Below are 19394 nucleotides of genomic sequence, written 5' to 3'. Positions count from 1 at the left end.
AGTTTTGTATATAAGAAGACATTTCTTGTATAATGTGAGAATATAAACCTGCTGTCATCAGGATACCATTACCACTGTTCACTCAGCTATATGCCCCTCGATACTTCCCTAACCACAAATGTATTCCATTATTTTCTGTGGTCTACTTGACCTGATGAATAATTGATCATATTGATTGAGTGTGATGGCGTTTGCTCCACAGAGAGAGACAGGTAGAATTACAGTCAGTTTAATTAAATGAGGGCTCTTTGTCTTGGTTGAATAAATAAATACAAACGGATAGGAGTAAAAACAAGAGGCTAGAATTGGTACATATGCGTGTAGTACCTCTTGAATGTGGTTAGGACACTGAGATTCAGCAGACCCGCGATGTAGAGAGTCAGTGTGGAGACCCTCAGCAGGGATTGACAAATAACATTACCAGGAGTTCACACCAGACGTGAGGCATCAGTAAGCACTTTTGAAACGTCCATTTGTTCAATCCACACAAATTTCAGCCTCCGTAATGGCATTATTGTCCTCAAAACCAGCTGTCCTGTCAGCAGCAGGGGGTCATTAGACAAACTTGGGACAGATGTCAAACATACTTAAAATGCTGCCTCTAGTGTTTATTTCTCTTGAGAATACTCTAGGAGTGCCTCGATTTGAATATAGTTTAGGTATAAGTCTGACTTATATCCAACTAGCTGAAGCAGGGCCTATGCATCTTGCTTCTCAGTACAAGCACACTGATTGTTGATTGTGTGGCTAACATATTGTTTGGATACAGGCTGATCTCTGTGTTCACTTTGACTCATGCCGTGTTTAGCCTATCTTAGCACAGTAAATAGCTCGAATGCATAAGCTAATGTTAACCGCTCATAAACCACAATGTCTAATTTTTTTACTATTATAATATGTAAAAATATGACAAATCTGAAGTTGTCCAAAGTCACTTTTGGCAGAACTAGCTTAACTGTTTGGTACTGGTTCCAGTATTTGTGCTAACTGGTTAAGCATGTTTATACTGAACATAAATATATCAATCTTCTTATCTAATTCCTGGTATAAGACCAAACATGCATATTTGCATATATTCTTTAAACTGAAATAGAATAAATGATTCCTTTAACCAAAGTACCTATATTTTTTTTACTTTCCAAGGATATAAATGTTGGTTTGCGCCATAGATCAGTTCGTATGTTCATACTACTCTCCAGTTGGGTGTACTGTAAGCACTTCCAACACTTTCTCGGGCATCACTTTCAACACCTTTGTTACATTGACATTTTGCTCTGACATTTAAACATATGCAATTATGCAATCACTGTGGATATGACATGGCAACCTGAATTCTTTAGCAAAGACTCTTTGTCAGGTGTACAGCATATATTATACATAACATAGTATGTTGACTGCTGATAATGACCACGCACATAGGTGGCAAATGCATGTGACCAGTACAATTACTGTCAGACTCCTACAGGTTTTCCTCATGGTAAAAGTGTTGAAAGATACACATCTTTTATGAATACTTTGTATACTGTTGGTAACCGGTAGTTTAATGTACAGCAATGCATCATATTTTATAAGATCATCATATGTTTGTAGCATAGCTGAACCACCTAACTCTTTTTTAAAAATTGTTTATTTAGCTTAAGAAGTGGCAGAATGTCTGGAGAATTGTAATATTAAAGTTGCTATACAAATATAGTGTAGTAAAAAGTAAAGCAATATTTGCCTCTCAGATTTAGTGGAGTTAAAGTATAAAGTTGAATAAAATGGAGTACAGGTACAAGTCCCTCTTATTTGTACAGTACCTGAGTAAATGTACTTTGTATTACTGTTGGGTGGTAGAGGAGAGGCTTGATAAAGACCAAAAATACACTTTTATAGGAGCAGGCCTTTGTCCTTGTACTTTCTACTTTCAGGCCATGAAAACTGAAGGCGCAGACTTTCTTGTTCTTAATATCCAGCCCATCAGGAGTTTATTTATAACCCTGTGTGTTCCTTTGTAGCACGGACCTGCACCTTTATGTAAAGTAAATGAACACACTTTGAAAATGAATGACATGCTGACAGGAAATCAAAGGAAAATGTAGCAAGTAGAGGAAAAACATATGCTCTTAGGGAACCAATTTCAGATGTAGCATATGACACATGTGGTATAGAGATGACGCCTCATCACATTTATATTTGCTTTCTTTTGAAATAAAAATGTGCCTCATTAAATCATGATAGTGTGAGAGAGTAAAGGGCTTGGAAATACTCATTTGCAATTTTTTTTTTTGTATAGCACCAAATCAGGACACTTTTCAAATAGTCCGGACTGTACTTGTTATAAAACAAGACCCAACAAGTCTCACCATGAGCAAGCACTTGGTTACAGTGGCAAGGAAAAACGTCCTTTTAAGAGGCAGAAACCACGAGCCAACCCTGGCTCTAATTATTGGTTATATTTTGTGAAAGAGCTCCTGAAGGCCCCAGTCTGTCCTCTAGTCTGTATAGATTTTTTGAGAAATGTATTTCCTTTGATGAGGTGCTACTGATTCTGATAAAGCCAAGTTGCTTTCTCATTCCCTGTGGTAGGCTAACCGTTTATCAGGGCGCTCTCTCTATGCTTCCTCAATCCTAATAATGGCAATGGAGAGACTCAGCGGGTCAAAATTCTCTTAGTGGTTCTATCATTGCTCATAATTGAGTTAATAAATTGAGGACCATGATTCAAAAGTGGCTAAATAGGAAATTGGGGGAGAAAATTAGATATAAAATGAAAAAGAGAGGGAGAAGGAATCTCATGCATGGCGGCAAGGGCAATTTAGAGTTACTGTCAGTTTTCAAGGACACGTCAGCATTTTGTGGTATTAATGAAATGAGCACCGGCCCAAGTCCTGATAATAGATTGGTTTTATGAGTCCAACGGGGGTAGTGAAAAATGTAACACTGCATCCATGTAATGTGTGTCAGTAAAGTCTCGTGTACTCTGAAGTAGAAGGAAGTACACTCTAATGTACTGTAACTTCTGTAACTTGAAAATGATCTAAACAGTGAAAAATCTGTTAGATTGAGGTACCTGTGGCTGGTAACCTTGTCTTCTCTGTCCCCTACTTTGTGTTCTTTGAGAAATAACTAGAGGCACTTCAGTCATAATTGGCTCATCAGGCAGTATATGTGACATTTCTAGTCACGACTATCAGATGAAAAAGTGAGGTGCACTGCATTTAAACCACCATTTGAAGTACTTGCGAATGGATTTCAGAGAAAATCTGAGACAGACGTAAAGAGAGCTTCTTTGTGAAAGCAGAACTCTAATTGGCAATCATTTTGTTCCCCCTCCCCTCCAGCCAATCAAGGTGTAGTATTGGGTTGGTGGCCAGCAATCACTGTATTTCAGCTGCAGGGTTTTGTGGGTAATTGAGGCCAGGAGGAGCTGTGGTGAGAAGAAATGTATAGGAGGGGCGAGCTTAATTCGCCTTATCGGAGGCAGCAGATGTGGTGGAAGACCCAGTTTAAGACCCTCTAATACCAGGACTCAGAGATGGAGTTGCAGGCAAAAGCTTCACAAACTCTCCTGGACAGCTATTTCACTGTAGATGATATCACACACGGTGTACTCCGCGGTCACTCAGATTGCTCAATCCAAGCTTTTCTGCTGCCAGTTTGACCAACGGAGCCCTTGAATGCAAATACCTGCTGTATTCCTTATCTGCAAAAGATGTAGCAGCAGCTCCGTTTGAGGGTCATAACACACAACATCCAACTCAGCTGCAGAAATTGCGACTCCTGGCCCCGGCAGAAAGTATGTGTTTTTCACAGGTCATAAGGTGTGATTCAAATGAGAGGTTGCCCAAGCAATGATTGAACCATGCAAATACCTTCCCGATTTCCAGCACCGGAACACAATCAGAAACAGTGAGTTTCATTTTTCAGGTGTGACTCATGTAAAGCCCTTCATTGTAAATCCTTCACTGAGCAGGGGATTGGATTGAAAAACTCAAACAAAACCACTTACAAAAAGAGCATCCTGGGGGCTTAAATGGGAAATACCTGTTTTCTTGTTTGTTATGAATAGAGGTGGGTATTTTTGATGTATATGTATACATATTTTCTATGGAGGTTCTGTGCATGGTGTCTTCTCTTATTGTTAGTGTATACAGTAAATCCATGGGTTATGTATCTGGTTGCTGCAACAACAGAAGGTGATATATATCTTCTTATGACTTTTATATGATGATATGATATTACCTCTCTGAATGGGCAACCTATTGAGAGGGTCTCAGAATATTAATATCTTGTCATCTGGCTAGATCAAAAAGTTACATTCAGGTTTCACATTGATACACTTGTCATGGAGGACATTTTACTAAAAAGTACATCCTTTATGTTCTCTAAGACAGAACAGTAAAACAAAAAGTGAACCTCATTCTCAGTTTCACCTCAATCACAAAGTCTGTCCTCCTCTGGAGCAGCATTAAACCCACCAGTTTTAATGGTAATGTTCCTGAACTCAAGGGATCTTCATCTTTGGTTTAGGTTAAACTTTACATGAAGTGGATTTTTTTTTAGGCCGGCTTCTTGTCAGTTCTGGATTATGGTGATGTTGTCTATAGACACGCCTTTGCCTAAACTCTTAGACCCCTCGATTCAGTTTATCACTCTGCCCTAAGATTTACTTGTCACTTATCTGGTTGTTGCAAGAACCGAATATTATTTATTTTTATGAATTTCATTTTCTTATTTGTCTTGCTAACTTTTGTTGATGTTGTTTTGATGATCTGTATCAGCTGGTTGTTGATCACCGGCAGGTTCCTGGATCCTGTTTGTTTAATAGGGCTTCATACCCACAAATGTCTCAGAAAGGCTGAGGAAAGCCTAGGGCTAGAATTTCTCCTGTATATAAACGTGGTGTATACTTGTTTGTGAGTGCTGACGGCTTCATTTGCTCTTTTCTGATTGGACTGAAAATACAAAGCCTCAGTGTGACCCATGTTAATAGGTTGCAAGCAGCACGGTGTTCTGTGTGTACAGCTACATTTGGTGTCATTACTCATGATTTTCTGGCCTTAATGGTATTGTAGCAACAATCAGTTGGTAAACGTCACAAACCAAGCAACATGAAAGAGACAAAATCAACCTCAATATCTTTCTCTTTTACGCTCTAATCTCCATTTTCCCCTCTCTCTCTCTTTCTCTATAGGACCTGGGTGGGGTGAGCCCTCCTCAGAGGAACTGGAAAGGGATTGCCATCGCTTTGCTGGTCATCCTGGTGGTCTGCTCCCTCATCACCATGTCTGTTATCCTACTCACACCAGGTAACACTCAGCCGTGACTGTGCTCTGCTATCTTGCGATTTACTCAAGAATCCCTCTGTTACATCTGCTTTTACCCTTTCCTCTTGCTGGTTTTGCTGCGACTACTGACATTTGTGTGTGAAATTTTTCACACCAATTTTGTCAACCCTGCTAAATGTACAATATCATCATATGTTGTAAAAATAACTTTGCTTGACAATAAGTTGCACTGAGATTTCTTGCATTAAAATTGATATTTGACAATCCTACTAAGAATTATTTCTTCACTTCTGATGTTTGTTCAACTTAAAGCTACATTAATCAATATTTTATATATGAACATTAGTTTTGTTGATTATGTTATGTGAAATGGGTCATTCTTGCTAAGGGATGATCAACAAATCTAACAGAGCATTTTTTCATCTTTCAACTCATTGTTTTGCTTTTACTGTTTTAGTTTCAGTGAGGTTCAGTCTCACCCTTTCTTTGGTTTACTTTGATCAACACGTGCTGCCTGACCGGCACCAGACGCCAATAGTCTCTCCTTATCTCCTGGTGCTGTTTTGTATCCTACACCTATACCCAACTGGGGCTGTATGTAAACAGTATTCACCTTTTTTACACTGGCAGACAAAGTTGCAGCTAGCTTGTGAACACGGAGAAAGTGGAGAATGTAACAGCCAAAGAGGCCAATATTTCTCTCGGGACTTGGTGGAGACCAACAGAGGTAAAATGAGAGTGAATATTGGACTTACAGGTCAGGTTGCCAGAAACACGACTCTAAATGAATGCTAATTTTGTCTGTTGGATGTGCAAATAGGGAAATGTTTGCCCAGTAGTTATCTATATCAACTTTAAAAGTCATAATATGTAAAATGTGTGTGGTTTTTAGCTTATTCTTGAGTTCTGCCTTAAAGTATTCCAAAAAAACAAAACAAAATGCTGATGCTGATGCTGCTTTAAAAATATCAAAATATCATGACTCTGTCATCTATATTGAGTATTTTTGTACACCAGTGCTCGCCTTCCGTGTTGCCAGAGATACCCACACTGCTCAAAACTATTTAGGGAACTGTGAGACACATCAGACCACCAACCTGGTGTCTCTGTATGACACAGTAGTTTGATCCAGTTAGCTGATCAGTATTCTTTTGCTACTTGTACACTGTATACCTGCTTTCAGAATTAGGAAAGAAAAAACTCCAATGTTACTCAGATGTCACAATCCACTGCCCGTGCAGCCACACTCTCCCCTGAGGTATTCTACGCTTGGTTAGACTTTCATTGCCTCCATAAACAAACATGTTGTGTGGAGTTATCAAGGAAAGCCAATATGGCTGACATTCAAAATGACTTGGCCCTCCTATTCAGCTCACAATCAGCAGCTGTCCTATTCAGAAGGAGCTTACAATTGGAAAAAAAAAAAAATTCTGCTAAAGGCGTAACATTTCATAATTAAAAATGAAACATTTCCAGGGGCAACATTGGAACAGCTTGAGGATTTTCTAGCCCAGTAATGATCATGTTAATGAACATATGAAATGCTATTCTGACAAAAATATTGTCAGTGTGCATATTTTCCATGGATTTGTTTGTGTGTGCAAGTGCCTTTATGTAAATCTGGATAAAAAGGACACGCAACACACCTGTCTGCCAAGCAGATGTAAATATCTAGCTTTTTTTTTGTCTTGTAAAACAGAGAAACCTTGTGGCCACTGCGAACAGTCAATTTTAATTGTAGCTTTTAGCAGATTGCAGGGATAAAAGGATATCTTTAATAAGGCAGAAGTCCAATTTAAAACCTAAAGTTTAAAGCTACATGAATCAACTTTTAACCCTTAGCTGGCATTTAAGTTGCCACCTGACTAATGTAAGTTTCCAATCCATTATGCTCTGTTTTGGTCTCCATCAACTACTGTGAAAAATATCTTTAGCTTGCTAGATGTTAGCTAGTTGTTAACGTTGTCTGTCTTCTGTTTGGTACTCGGTGGGTTGAGTACAGTGTGTTTATAAGGGGTTGTTGATGTAAACAGCTGCCAAAAATTAACTGTACATACATTACATATGCAAGCAGTCAGACAAAAATCTAAAAGGAACTAAAACACTCTGTACAAGTGCAGAGCTGGCTGATGGTTCTCTATGGGTTTGTCTCTATAATGCAAATACGAATAGCCTATTAGACCAAATTAAACCACCATATTATCCAATCTTTGCATCATGTTATGCAATATCGTCTTATATTATGCCATGAACTAATCTTAACTTGCTAGTTAGCTGCAAAGATGACAAGCTGCGGATTATCCTGAAGCATATGTGCATATTTTTATTCACATGGCATCCCATTGGTTAGACTATTCCTCATTAATCATCTCACTTCAAAAGCCCCATCTGATCTGGAGTCCTCACACAACGGCACCCATACCAAGTTTGGATGCTACAGTGTCACATAACAGGGGGCACAGGGAATCGCTTTGCATCATGTTTTTATTGTACAGCTTTGGACCACCCCATCTCTGTGTCAAGCGGAGGCATGCCTCTTTTTGCAGGTTCGAGCAACAGCCCCTCAAAATGTGCACATCTCTGACCTGCACTAGCTTTGTTTTGAAAGCTTTCTCTCAAACACATGCACACACCGTAATGTATTCCTAGGATGCTTTCTAAGCCTAGTGTCTTTTCCGTCGTTTTAGGAGGTGACTTTGTGTTTTGGGTGTTTTGATGTCGGGAAAACATTTAAAAATGCCAGTGGTGGAAGTGACTCCCAAGGTCAGCTAATGCTGGAGATTGATTTCAAACTGCGTGCATGCTAGAAAGCTAATGGGCTTGCTACTGATGTTTGATAAGAGGAGAGAACTTGACACCCATGTGGTACCCATATTTGACTAAATGTTAGGCAGCTTAACAATTCATGGCTTGTTTTTGCAGTTGACACCCAAGCTGGAAGCGACACCAAACTGACTGTGGAGGATCTGTTTAAACCTGAGTTCAAGGCCCATGACCCGGAGGCCAAATGGATTAATGGTGAGTGACCACAATATTGACTGTATCTGCTGGAAATCAGAGCAGCCATGTTAATTGTTTCAGCAATGGATGAAAATGAGTGTAGCACTGACAAGGATGAAATATACATGAAAATGCAGGATGTATTTTTATACAATGAGCATTGGTCTTGAAGAGATTTCTGCTTTTATGAGCTATAATTTGAACTTTTATATTGAGGCTTGTTTCTTTCTCCTCACAGATAAAGCTGTCATAAGGTTTTATTGTTTGCTTGTTTCAAAGAATGACAAAATCAGCACAAATTTGGCATAGTGATCATTACTCTTGAATTATACAATTACTTGAGTGGCAGCCTCATAAACTGCCTACATTACTTGTTCCTACTTCATGCTGCTGTATGTACATTTGTACAAAACACACCTTGAATCTTACTTAACATGAATGACATTTCGATGAGTTCAACAACAGCGCTGCTTTTGTTCAGCAGCAGAAGGGTGACATCTCTCTCTGCTGTCTCTCCTGCTTTGTAATTGAGGCTCACTAAAACAGCAAGCAGACAGTTCAGTTTTAAACAAGGCTAGCATGTTTCACCCTAGCTTTACCTTGCATGTAGTTATGCAAATTCAGGTGTTTGGGTTTATTTTCCCTCTCCTTATTTACATTCTATTGATTCCTTATTTGCCAGAAGGGGATCATATGCTAAGCCTGGAAGGTTTGGATGGAAATAAACCACATCAAGTGAAGTGCAAGAGAATCTGATTATGGTTTGCTTATGGGGAAGGAGAAGATAACGATACCTCCGAGGGAAAGGATGGACGGGATTGTGACGTTCCCGCTCTCCGTCTGTCTCCTTTCCTGCAGATTAGTGTGTTTGTTTTGGCTTTCCTCCTCGTTGCCCATCAAGTGCGTGACTCTCACTCAACGCCCGAGGGCAAGGGAAAGAGGCAAGGCCTTTCTGTCCATCAATATTTCATTCCCGGGTGACATTTTTCCACTATCTTCACAACACCATCTCATTCCCTGAGCTGACCTCAGGCTAGACAGAGAGAGCACCGATGTTGTGCGATGAGGCAGTCAGAAAAGTCAGCTTTATAGGGTGGTTTGTGGATGGATGGGGCAAAATAGACCCCAGACAAATGGGAGAAGATAACAGACAGACGGGCGAGAGGAAAGATTGATCACTAGGATTTGGAGCAAAAATTAGATTTTTTTTCCTAAGTCAGAGGCTTTGGAGGTTTTGGCTGGAAAGTCTTTCATCTCTGTCTACATTAGAAATAATCTAAATGGGTGTATCATGTGATCTAATGAACAGTCCAGTACAAATGGGATGCAGTAACGTAGTTTATTTCAGAACTACCCAGAAACATTTTTAAAAAATCATACTTTTAAGATGACATTAGTTGAAGTAACATTCCAGGTGTCACACTGTTTGTGATTCTTGAATATATTACAGCTCTGCCAGTCTTTTCGTTAAATTATATAAAACTAAAGAATCAAGTGATTGCTAAACAGTAAGCAAGCAGTGGTGCGATACATTCACGCTTCAAGTTAAAAGGCAAATTTGCTGAAACACACTGTGTCTTGGTTTGTTAGTGTGAACAATTCTGAAAGGCAACAGTGTGTCATTTCATCCCTTGGTCCGCATCAAATGAACCATAGAACAATGATAAATATCCTCCATACTGGTGACTTTAATTTAGACCTCAGTTAAATGAGTGCCAATATAAAGTTACAGATGGATGGGTTACTACAATCTGACATTACAAACTTGATGATTAGTCAAATGGAGCGCATCATTACGGGTAAGATTTGCTGCTAATAGCACTGTGATTCATCAGGTACACCTCCATCTCTCTGGTAATGGAGCCAGTTTTTCACAGGAAATTGTTTCTTTGAAATGCCTCACCTCTTAAACACGGTGATGATGACAATGACTATAACCTCCAATTATCTGCAGTTTGGACTGTTGAATTAGCATCTGTTGATTGGATCATGCATCATTAAATCAATCACATCAGTTAACATTGCTATTAGATTATACAGTTATTCTACAGCCTTCTTTTAGGTCATTTCACGCAAATCTGCATATTTACTATCATTCTTAAAGGCCTTTATTCATAGAATGTCACTAGTCTGCAGTGGTGCCTGACATTTATGTGCTTCTGTGTTACATGAAATTCATTGTCATTCTGATGTGGGTATGTTATTGATGAAGATCTGTAGGGAAATTATAGGGAGACATCTGGTTAATGTCTGGCACATGTGTAGAAAAAATGACATGCATCGTCTTCTCCAGCTGTTGTGAGTGCATATCTGTGTCTGTGCGTTTGTTTTTCACACCAGTGCAAGTTATTGAGACACATTCAGCTGCCTCCCCACATGATTCAGTCAGCGTCACTCTCTATCAGTATTTGTCGCAGGCTTCTTGCACAGGCTGGGCACCCTTAGCCTGTCATTGACAATCTGGTGAGAGAAGGGCATCATATTGTGTTCACATTGGCCCAGCCCGGAGAAAATAACACAGCAGTTGGCTCACTTAAGCTCTCAAAGCCAAAAACTGTTCTCTCAATAGACAGTCAGTGAAGTGGAGTAACATTTTTCTGAACAACTAAAATAGAAGGAGCCTGTCTGTCTATGTCTGTTTTTTTATTTTCTTGACAACCGTTCATCTGATCGTTTTCACACTTGGCGGATGTATTGCTGAGGACACAAGGAAGTGGAGTGTTGAGTGTGAAGAAGGTTGGATTAGCAGTTCTTGAGAAAGCTGAGAAACATTGCCCTGCAGAGCTGAGAGCCCCAGGAGATCCCGACGCAGCAGTTGCAGATGACAGTTTCAGACTAAACAACAGTCGGATAGGGTTGGCAGTCTTTCTCTAACGAGGCAGCAGCTAATTTGGGTTTAATAGCCCATGTAGTGTTTAACTTAATGTTATTAAGCTAATGTTAGCTAGCTACCTTAAATGAATAATGTGAGCCTATCTTTTGTAATGCCCTGGGAACTACCTAGGCCTATAACTAGTTGGTTAGCTTCAGCATGAATTCATGAATTTTATCAGTGGTAATGATGCAGCCGCCAAGCAATCAGCCCATTCCCAACAGGCAAGTTTTGAACTGGCACTGCACCTTATTCCAAACACAAAATATCCAGCTGAGCAAGGTGTGCGCGGCTCCCAGCAGAGACAAGGATCTGTTCATAGTCATGTTGAAATTATACCACCAATATGTGCACCTTTCACTACAGTTTCAATGTGTTATGGACATTTTTTTTTCAGATTAAATTCACTCTTCTGTGCACTCTGACAAATACCATACAGTAAAAGCCTTGTTAACAAATGAGTGGACAAAGGCAAACTCAGTAGAGAAAGATAGGGCTAGCAGCAACAGTGCAGCAGCAAAAACGCTCTGTGTGGACACCACGGGCGTGCAGGCCGCAGTGGTTCAGTGAGTCAGCTGTCACACATGCTGTGTGGATAAAGGATACGAACATGCAACATACAGCATTCTTCCAACATTTGTACTGTTGATTGCCTAAAGGTGTTTTCTGACTCAAAATAAAGTGAATATCTGCTCAGTCGATTCTTCCCAGTTCAGTTTCTGAAATGTTCTCAATTTGTTGTTTGAAGCCATATAATTCAGTTTTTGCTTTAGAAAGATACATTATAGTATATCAACACGTATATAAATGCCTTTTGAGGACCAGGTTTAGGCAAACACAAGAGGTCAGACTTTGTGCACACGTGTATGCAGCTGTGCACGTATTCCTGCCTACTCATACTAATCATCGCTCACCTCAATAAATGGTCACTACCACAGTAATCTCTGTAAATCCATATTTGAGCCTTTAGCTATCAATACTGTTTACCTCATAATTACCATTCGACTTCACCCAATTACTAGTCAGCTGCATGGCCTGTCAATTCTCTTCGTTCACTGCAATCGAATTCATCTTATTTATTACATGAGAAGCAGGCTTGTTTCTGACAGATTAATAAATCCCTGCCGGACTGTTTGGGTGCATTAATTTTTCTGAGCAGCTCTCAGAAATAAACACATGTAATTATGTGAAAACGAAACTGGGTGCTGCTGAAAAGCTCTCCTTAAATTAAGTGTTAGGAAAAAAAATGCAGGGCATCAATGTAAGTTATTTATTTTCCTGTAATAGATTAAACAACTACAGTATCTCCATAACACATTTTTACATTACATTAATGAGTGTTAATGAAATGTGCCCTGTTTACTAATTGTAAAGTACAGTTGTATATTTGTTTTGTACCTTTCTGGGCTAAGCTGTTGCTTCCTTTGAGGACTTCTCCATAAATGCAAGACTTGGTTTTGCTTTTAAGCAACAGCATCTCCTTACACGTGTATGAATGTAATATCTATGTGACCACATAATTATTCAGCACACATTTATATACGTACATGTCAACTTTAGACATGACTCTCCTAAGAGGATGTGTGATTGCTTTAACAGGTAAAATTCCTGCAGTAACATTGAGTGGATAATGGCACTTAGAGGTGTAAATTCAGTAATGGACAGTGATATCTGCTGAAGAAAGTCATATCTTCGGTCGAGTGTATAAAGTCCTTGACGGTGATAAATGCTTTCCTGCTCTGGACTAATTACTGTCATGAGCCGACTAATGCCGTTTCAACTAATGGAAAATCCCAGTTTCAACACATCATCTGCTTCACTCCCACATTTGTGTAGCGCAACATCCCTGCTAATACTCTATATCATGTCTGAATACATGTCTGGTATTTGATATTTTTTCCTGCAAGTCTCCTAGTCTTCTGCAAATACTGGTAAATCCTGTGAGAGTAAATGTCAGAATCCTGTGCTGTTTGAAAGGTTTGTATAAAAAAAACATTATCTGTGTATGTGAATGTTATTTATTAACACATCATAATGAAATAATAGCTCATTTTGATTGGCAGTCCTGACTCTACTGGCTGACCTGAGACGGGCCAAAGGAAACCTGGTTGCTGAAACCAGCCCCCTATGACGGCACGCGCCTGTCACTCAAAGCGGCCGTGTCCTTAATTAAACATAACTTTAAGCTTTAATCTAATTTAAAGAAGTAAGTTAAGTAAAACTTCACCCATGTACAATTGTCATGAACAGAGAATTTAGCTATAGAGACCGAAAAACAATTTTTTTGTACCAGGCTGTAAACAAGTTTATTTCTGCTGTATCGTTATGTGGCCTTATGGAAATCGACTCACTTCGGTGGCACTTGGCGGTCAACATGCCCCCAGTTTGGACAAGCAGACAGAAGTACTGACACAGAAGCTAAGTGATGTACTGCTGTGAACGGGAGCTACAGCAAAATGTATTCTAGCTATCTAAAAAAAAGGCCCACCTAAAGCAAAATGGAGATCAGTTTTAGTGTACGCTATATTTTGAATATTCTCACCACTATACCTTGCTGTTAGACAGCCCTAACCCTGATCATGCCCTTGAACTTCACTCTGCAGGCCTGCTGCAGCACAGGAAATGAGTACCATGCTCTCTGATGCTCATTTGTTTGAAACAGATACGGCATATAACGTCAAGATGATCTTTGTCACCAGTGTTCCCCTCGGGTGAGCCACTTAACTTGGCAGTGACACATCCCATTACTCTCACTGTGGGCCCGTATTTGGTGAATCATTATTTTCCTTCCACACCTTTTATTCTAAATCAAGAATTTGGCGTGCGGTATGAAGCTCTTGGCTAGATTGCCACTGAATGGGCTGTGAACCAAGCTGCAGTTTGGTGGGGTGTGGATACACTGACACACTTGAACTGAAGTTGTGTCCTCGACTTGTGGGTATATTTCACTGGTGTCCGGGCTTAAGATAGTATGCACATTTTCTTAATAAGTGTAAAGCATACAATAATTGCACGTCGATGCCAGATTATGATCTGATTTCAAATAGATGTTTGCGTGCCAGCAGACTTTTTTTCTTTACTAGATGACTAATCACTCTGCCGTTCGGTTCAGTAGGACTTCTTATGCTGAACCATCAACCCACCTTGATTTTCTTTCATTTTCTTAATTAGCTACATGATCACGCCAATTAATCTCTATTCCCCTGCCACTCAGCATGGTGGCAAAAGGAATAAAAGATCAGCTATGCTGCTGTCAGCTGCCAATGATCTGCAAAGTGCTTTGCAACATATGGATCAGTAGCAGGGAAACAGGGACTTAAAGAAAGTAAATTGCATTCTTTTTAGACTGCTTTTCCACTTGCATGCCTTTGCAGCATCATTCTCAGGGGTTAATTAGGAATCGCATGCTCTGGTGCCTCCCATTAATTAACATTAGAGACTTCCCAAGCTGTGCTGGGAACTGCTGCTGAAGCATCGGTGTAGGGAAGACTGTGTTTGTGTGGACGTGCATGTGTGTTTTCTGGTCTCTGCTGAAATGCATGTAGCACATAGGCCTGCACACAACTGTTAGAGCGTGAAGGTTGTTAATGGCTGCATGTTTCCTGAGCTGAAAACAGGCGGTCAGCTGTGAACACACAGACAGATCAACGCAGACATGTAAACCCTCATTCTCTTCTCATAGACTAAATATCCTGGTTGGGAAAACTTCCTCATTAGTTGAGCCTTCCGTTAAGCCTTCCGTATCTCAAACTCTTCTCCATCTTCCATTAAGCTCCTGTTAGCACATCCTATTTTTGCTGCTCCTGGCATGCCCATTAGAACTGTTCTGAGCAGTGAGGGATGCTGATTAAAGGGAGAGATTGAATTCTCCACTGTTCTCCCAGTGCCCTTGCTCATTGCGTGCAGTGCTGAAGTTAGACATGAACACAGCCATTAGTGCATCAGAGGTCCGGTGATTCAGCACTGTTATCAGATTTCTCAATTCCATTCTGTAGGTTGGATCTTGCATGCTTTTTATCATTGCATAATAACCCAACAAAAAAAAAGTGGACAAATAGCTTCCAAAATAGAAAATTATAACGATGCCCAGCCATAAAAACAGGGCTGTTAGGAAACCGTTGTGTCACAGTGCATGATGTTTAGGCTGGAAAATACAGAGGGCAGGGAGTGTAAAACACTGTAGCAATAAATTGGAGAAATGAAATGTCTGTCTCTTCTTGTCCTCTGTGTGAGAGACAGAGAGAGAGAGAGTGCATGACAGCTGAAAAAATTGTTCTCGTCCATAGATTTCCCACTAACAGAACCATCAGTGTCAATTCGCTACATGAATCCTAACGTTTAGGGTGGGAGGCACACTCCCCAGATCCCTTTTTAAATATGCTGGTTTCTGAATTCTGTTCCAAGCCATTTAAGGTAAAAAAAAAGAAATCTGGAGGTATGTTAAGTTCTACCATTTAACCCTAAAATGACTTGGAATGTTTTATGGGTTTGATGATACAAAACAGTATTTTTTTTATAAATGGAGAGATATCTGGCCATAGTTCTTGAGATCTTTTCCCTCATTGAAATCTGGACATAGCTTCAAAGCATACTCTCAGTGTGAATGGGCAGTGACTGGTGGTTTTAACCCTCTGCAGGCCTGCTGTTGAGACATGTCAGCTCCTCACCTTCATTCAATACATCACTGTCTCCCCCCTACAGGAAGGTCAGAGCCAGCATGAATGATAAACTACAGAATAAATATAGGCTACCGAGGCACAAGGCAACTTTCAACAGCTGCTAATAAGTCTACCTCATTATTACCTGGCATTGAAATGTTAACAGTGTCTGCCCTTCTATCAGACCAGTGGTTACTAAGAATACAGCAAATGTGTTTGCTCACCTGCCAAGGCGTTAAATCATAATACAACACTTAACTTAATGTAAGAGTGACATTTATGAGTTTAAAGGAATGGTCTGTATGGGTCCAATGAATGTTACTTTAAAATTTTTTATTGGACAGATACTTAAGGTGACTTGTCCTGTTTTTTTATTTTGAGCAGAAAACCAATGTTGTGGGCAATAAATCTGCGTTACAATTCAATAATTATTATTAAATCTGACATGTTTTATTTCACTTCCCATAACTTTAAAGCAAAAACTAACGATTGTTTACTAAATATATAGGTTTGATGTGAGAGTATTAAAATCAGCTGATTTAAATCACATTAGGTTTTTAGTTACCACATAAATTCTTTAACCTTTCTTGTGTTGAATTTTCGGAGACATATGAAGTATTTTATAAGGAGGCACTGGTTTAGCCTGTAGCCAGATTTAAATGGAAATTATATTATGAACTCCCCATATTAAGGCTCTTCCCAGGGTTGTCTAAATTTAATTAGCAGAAATATATATTATCCAATGAAAGTATTAAGAAAATAAATAAGTCTCTATTTCTGTTTGGAGCACGTTGCTTAGTATTTCTTTCCACTATGACAAGAATCCCCTCCCAAACGGTAGCCCTTAAGTATTTTTTTGAAACCCAAACCAGAAATCTTTCCTGTAAACATAACAAGTAAGTTCCTGTATCAAAGCCTCCTGTTGGTAAGAATAGAAAGCGTCAGATTATAAAACCTTTATGTGTATCAAAACATTCAAAGTCATTTTTAGGGGTAAATGGTGTAGAACTTAACATAACCTCCAGCATTTCTTTTTTTGCCTTAAATGGCTTTGTGCCTCCAGGTTTGCTACCTCTCAGGTTAGTTTTCAACTAGCCTTTTGTTTGAGGGTGCAGAAAAGTACTGGATTTCTCTTCCCTCTATTCTGATTCCCATCCAGAACGTAGGCTTTTAAATTGCAGGTGCATCACAAATTAAAGTAAAACACAGTTTGCATCCAAATGCCAAATGATTTGGAAGGAAATAAATTACACTTAGATGAATAAAACTGTCTCAAAAAAAACACTTTCCATTCCCAATCACACAACACATTTAAAAATAATATGACTTCGTCTCCTGAATAGATGAGGAAGATCTAGGTGTCTCAGTAATAAATACATTAATACTTTCACGCCAAATTCTGCTATGTGATTACATGATTAATTAGGAAACATTCTCAAATGGGTAATCTATGTAAAGAAATGTTACTTGTTTGTTACTTGTTCTAACAGTATATTTCACATTCAAGTGAAACTCAATTCTGACAGACTCTGCTGTGTTGCAGTCTGGAGTTTTCTCAGAAAGTAAAGGCAGTTTGGCATTTCAGATTAGCAACCTTTTTGTAAGTGTGTTATGTGGATATAGATTTTTATAGCAGGGTGTTCTTATTGTGTCTTTTACTGTTGCCTTCAGTTGCTTAAAAAAGACCAAAAGACATAACAGGCAATGTTCAATGAGAAAGAGAGGGACATTCTGAAATTGACAATTAGTAAATGGCTGCATTTATATAACTTTTATGAAAAATGCATTACAATATACCTCTCATTCACCTATTCATAGACTGATGGCAGCCCTCAGAATAGTTAGAGAATACTGGTTTGTCAGAAACAAAAGAGCAACTGAATCCAGGGCGGGATTGGCAGACTCTGTCACCAACAATGAAAACTACTAGCATTACAGAATGTACATCCACTGAAAGGTTACTGCTTAAAAATACTTAACCATAATTAGTATCAAAATGGACATTGATTTAATGAAAATATTTAGGCTTATAACTTTAAGGTTATGGAAAGACAGTGGCAATAGAAAATAAAGATCGTGGGTACAGTTAATAAAAAGGCAAACATTTATCATCTGCGAACAAACTATAGTCACTGCTGAAAAGTCCGACATGCTACATGCCCATCCACCACTGCGACCTTCACAGTTTTATGCTACATAATCAATAGACTACTTCGTTCATTGGCATTGAAAGTTGACACTTGGATATAAATCATCAGGCGTGGAATCGTCGCATATTGGCATACTTCTAATGGATGCTGGGCTTAAACACATAAAAATTACTTTCTTTTACATTTCTCTTTTATTATTATTTGCTGTCTTCTTTTATATAGGTTTGTTTCACATTTTAATCCTGATCAGCACTTCAACTGTGTTTGTTTTAAATGTGCTATGTGAATAAATTTGACCTTGACATGTGATATGTGGTATAATCTCTGAACTGGAGCAGTTTCATCAAGTCTGAAGAAATAACCCTGTTGATGTCATAGTTATATAATTGGGGTTATCTCACCTTGAACTCTGAGATTTCATGACAAAATGTCTGCATTACAAACTGGGGGTAAGGATGTGGGCATTTATCAAGTGGGATGTAATGAAATATTTTATTCTGTTGAACTGCATTATGGGAAGTACACGTATCGTTTTTTAAGGAGAATGTGTGTGTTTGCAATATGTGTAGTGTATTTCCCTGTATTGTATGTTTACTTTGTAAATCACTAGAACAAATCTACCTTCTAACCTAACCTTTAAATTAACTGCCGTACCATCTTGCAGACATGCTAGATACGGCCTATTTGTTTGATTAATAGTCCTTTACAAAAAGGTTTTTTTTCCTGGTTTAAACTGGACAGTCAAGTCATTGACAGTGAGCTAATCCTCAAAGAATGCCTGCAATAAGACATCCTATGTTCAGACAATGGCATGCATGCTCTGTGCTGTTGCTGACCCTCCTGCAAAGTGTGAAATCTTTTTCCTGATCAAAGGTTTGTGTGTGGCGTTATAGATATGAGCCAACTCAACTCAGCCTCACTGACATAACAACAAAACAGAAGAACTTTTGCAAAGCCCAATTAAGGATTCATATTCATGATTTATTCTCTGGCTCAGGCAATTTTGAGGTCTGTGGAAGTTCATACTTTACAAAAATGAACAGCAGCAAATGCCTTCTCCAACTTAGAGGGCTGATATTAGGGACTTGTTCTTAGCATTATTCCTGTGACACAAACAAGCTTAAAAATAATTGTTCTAAAAAATGTAATGCAACACTTAAGATGGTTTCATGGAAAAGCAGTTGTGTCTTGCAGTATAATTCAAGTGCAGATCCACTTTGCACACAGACCTCGGTGCCACTGTCCCCTTGGGTCATAAGGGCCGATGCATTATGGAGTGACATTCATATCCCATCTATAACCTGAACAACCCTGCCATAGGGCTGTGACATTTCACTTCATTAAGTCCTCAGTACATTTGATGTTCCGTCTCAGATACAGGGCCAATGTGAAAGGACGATGGTTGACGATGAATTAAACATGCCAGGTTTAAATATAGACTTCT

At 39.1% G+C, this 19394-nt stretch overlaps 1 protein-coding gene across 1 annotated transcript in view; it reads left to right on the top strand.

Annotated features, from left to right (window-relative positions):
- The first annotated feature begins 5185 nt into the window (after positions 1-5185).
- Positions 5186-19394, top strand: part of LOC118339039 (inactive dipeptidyl peptidase 10-like) — an 88865-nt gene continuing 74656 nt past the window's right edge. Inside the window, exons 1-2 of the mRNA XM_035676562.1 lie at positions 5186-5291; positions 8193-8288. Coding sequence (XP_035532455.1) covers positions 5267-5291; positions 8193-8288 — 121 coding nt within the window. The 5' untranslated portion in view covers positions 5186-5266. The remainder of the gene's footprint in view (positions 5292-8192; positions 8289-19394) is intronic.

Source organism: Morone saxatilis, unplaced genomic scaffold (assembly GCF_004916995.1).
Source record: "Morone saxatilis isolate NCDOM2014 unplaced genomic scaffold, NCSU_SB_2.0 Contig5, whole genome shotgun sequence".
Lineage (NCBI taxonomy): Eukaryota > Metazoa > Chordata > Actinopteri > Moronidae > Morone > Morone saxatilis.
Note: the sequence above shows the minus strand (reverse complement) of the source record. Positions and strands in the feature narration are given on the sequence as shown.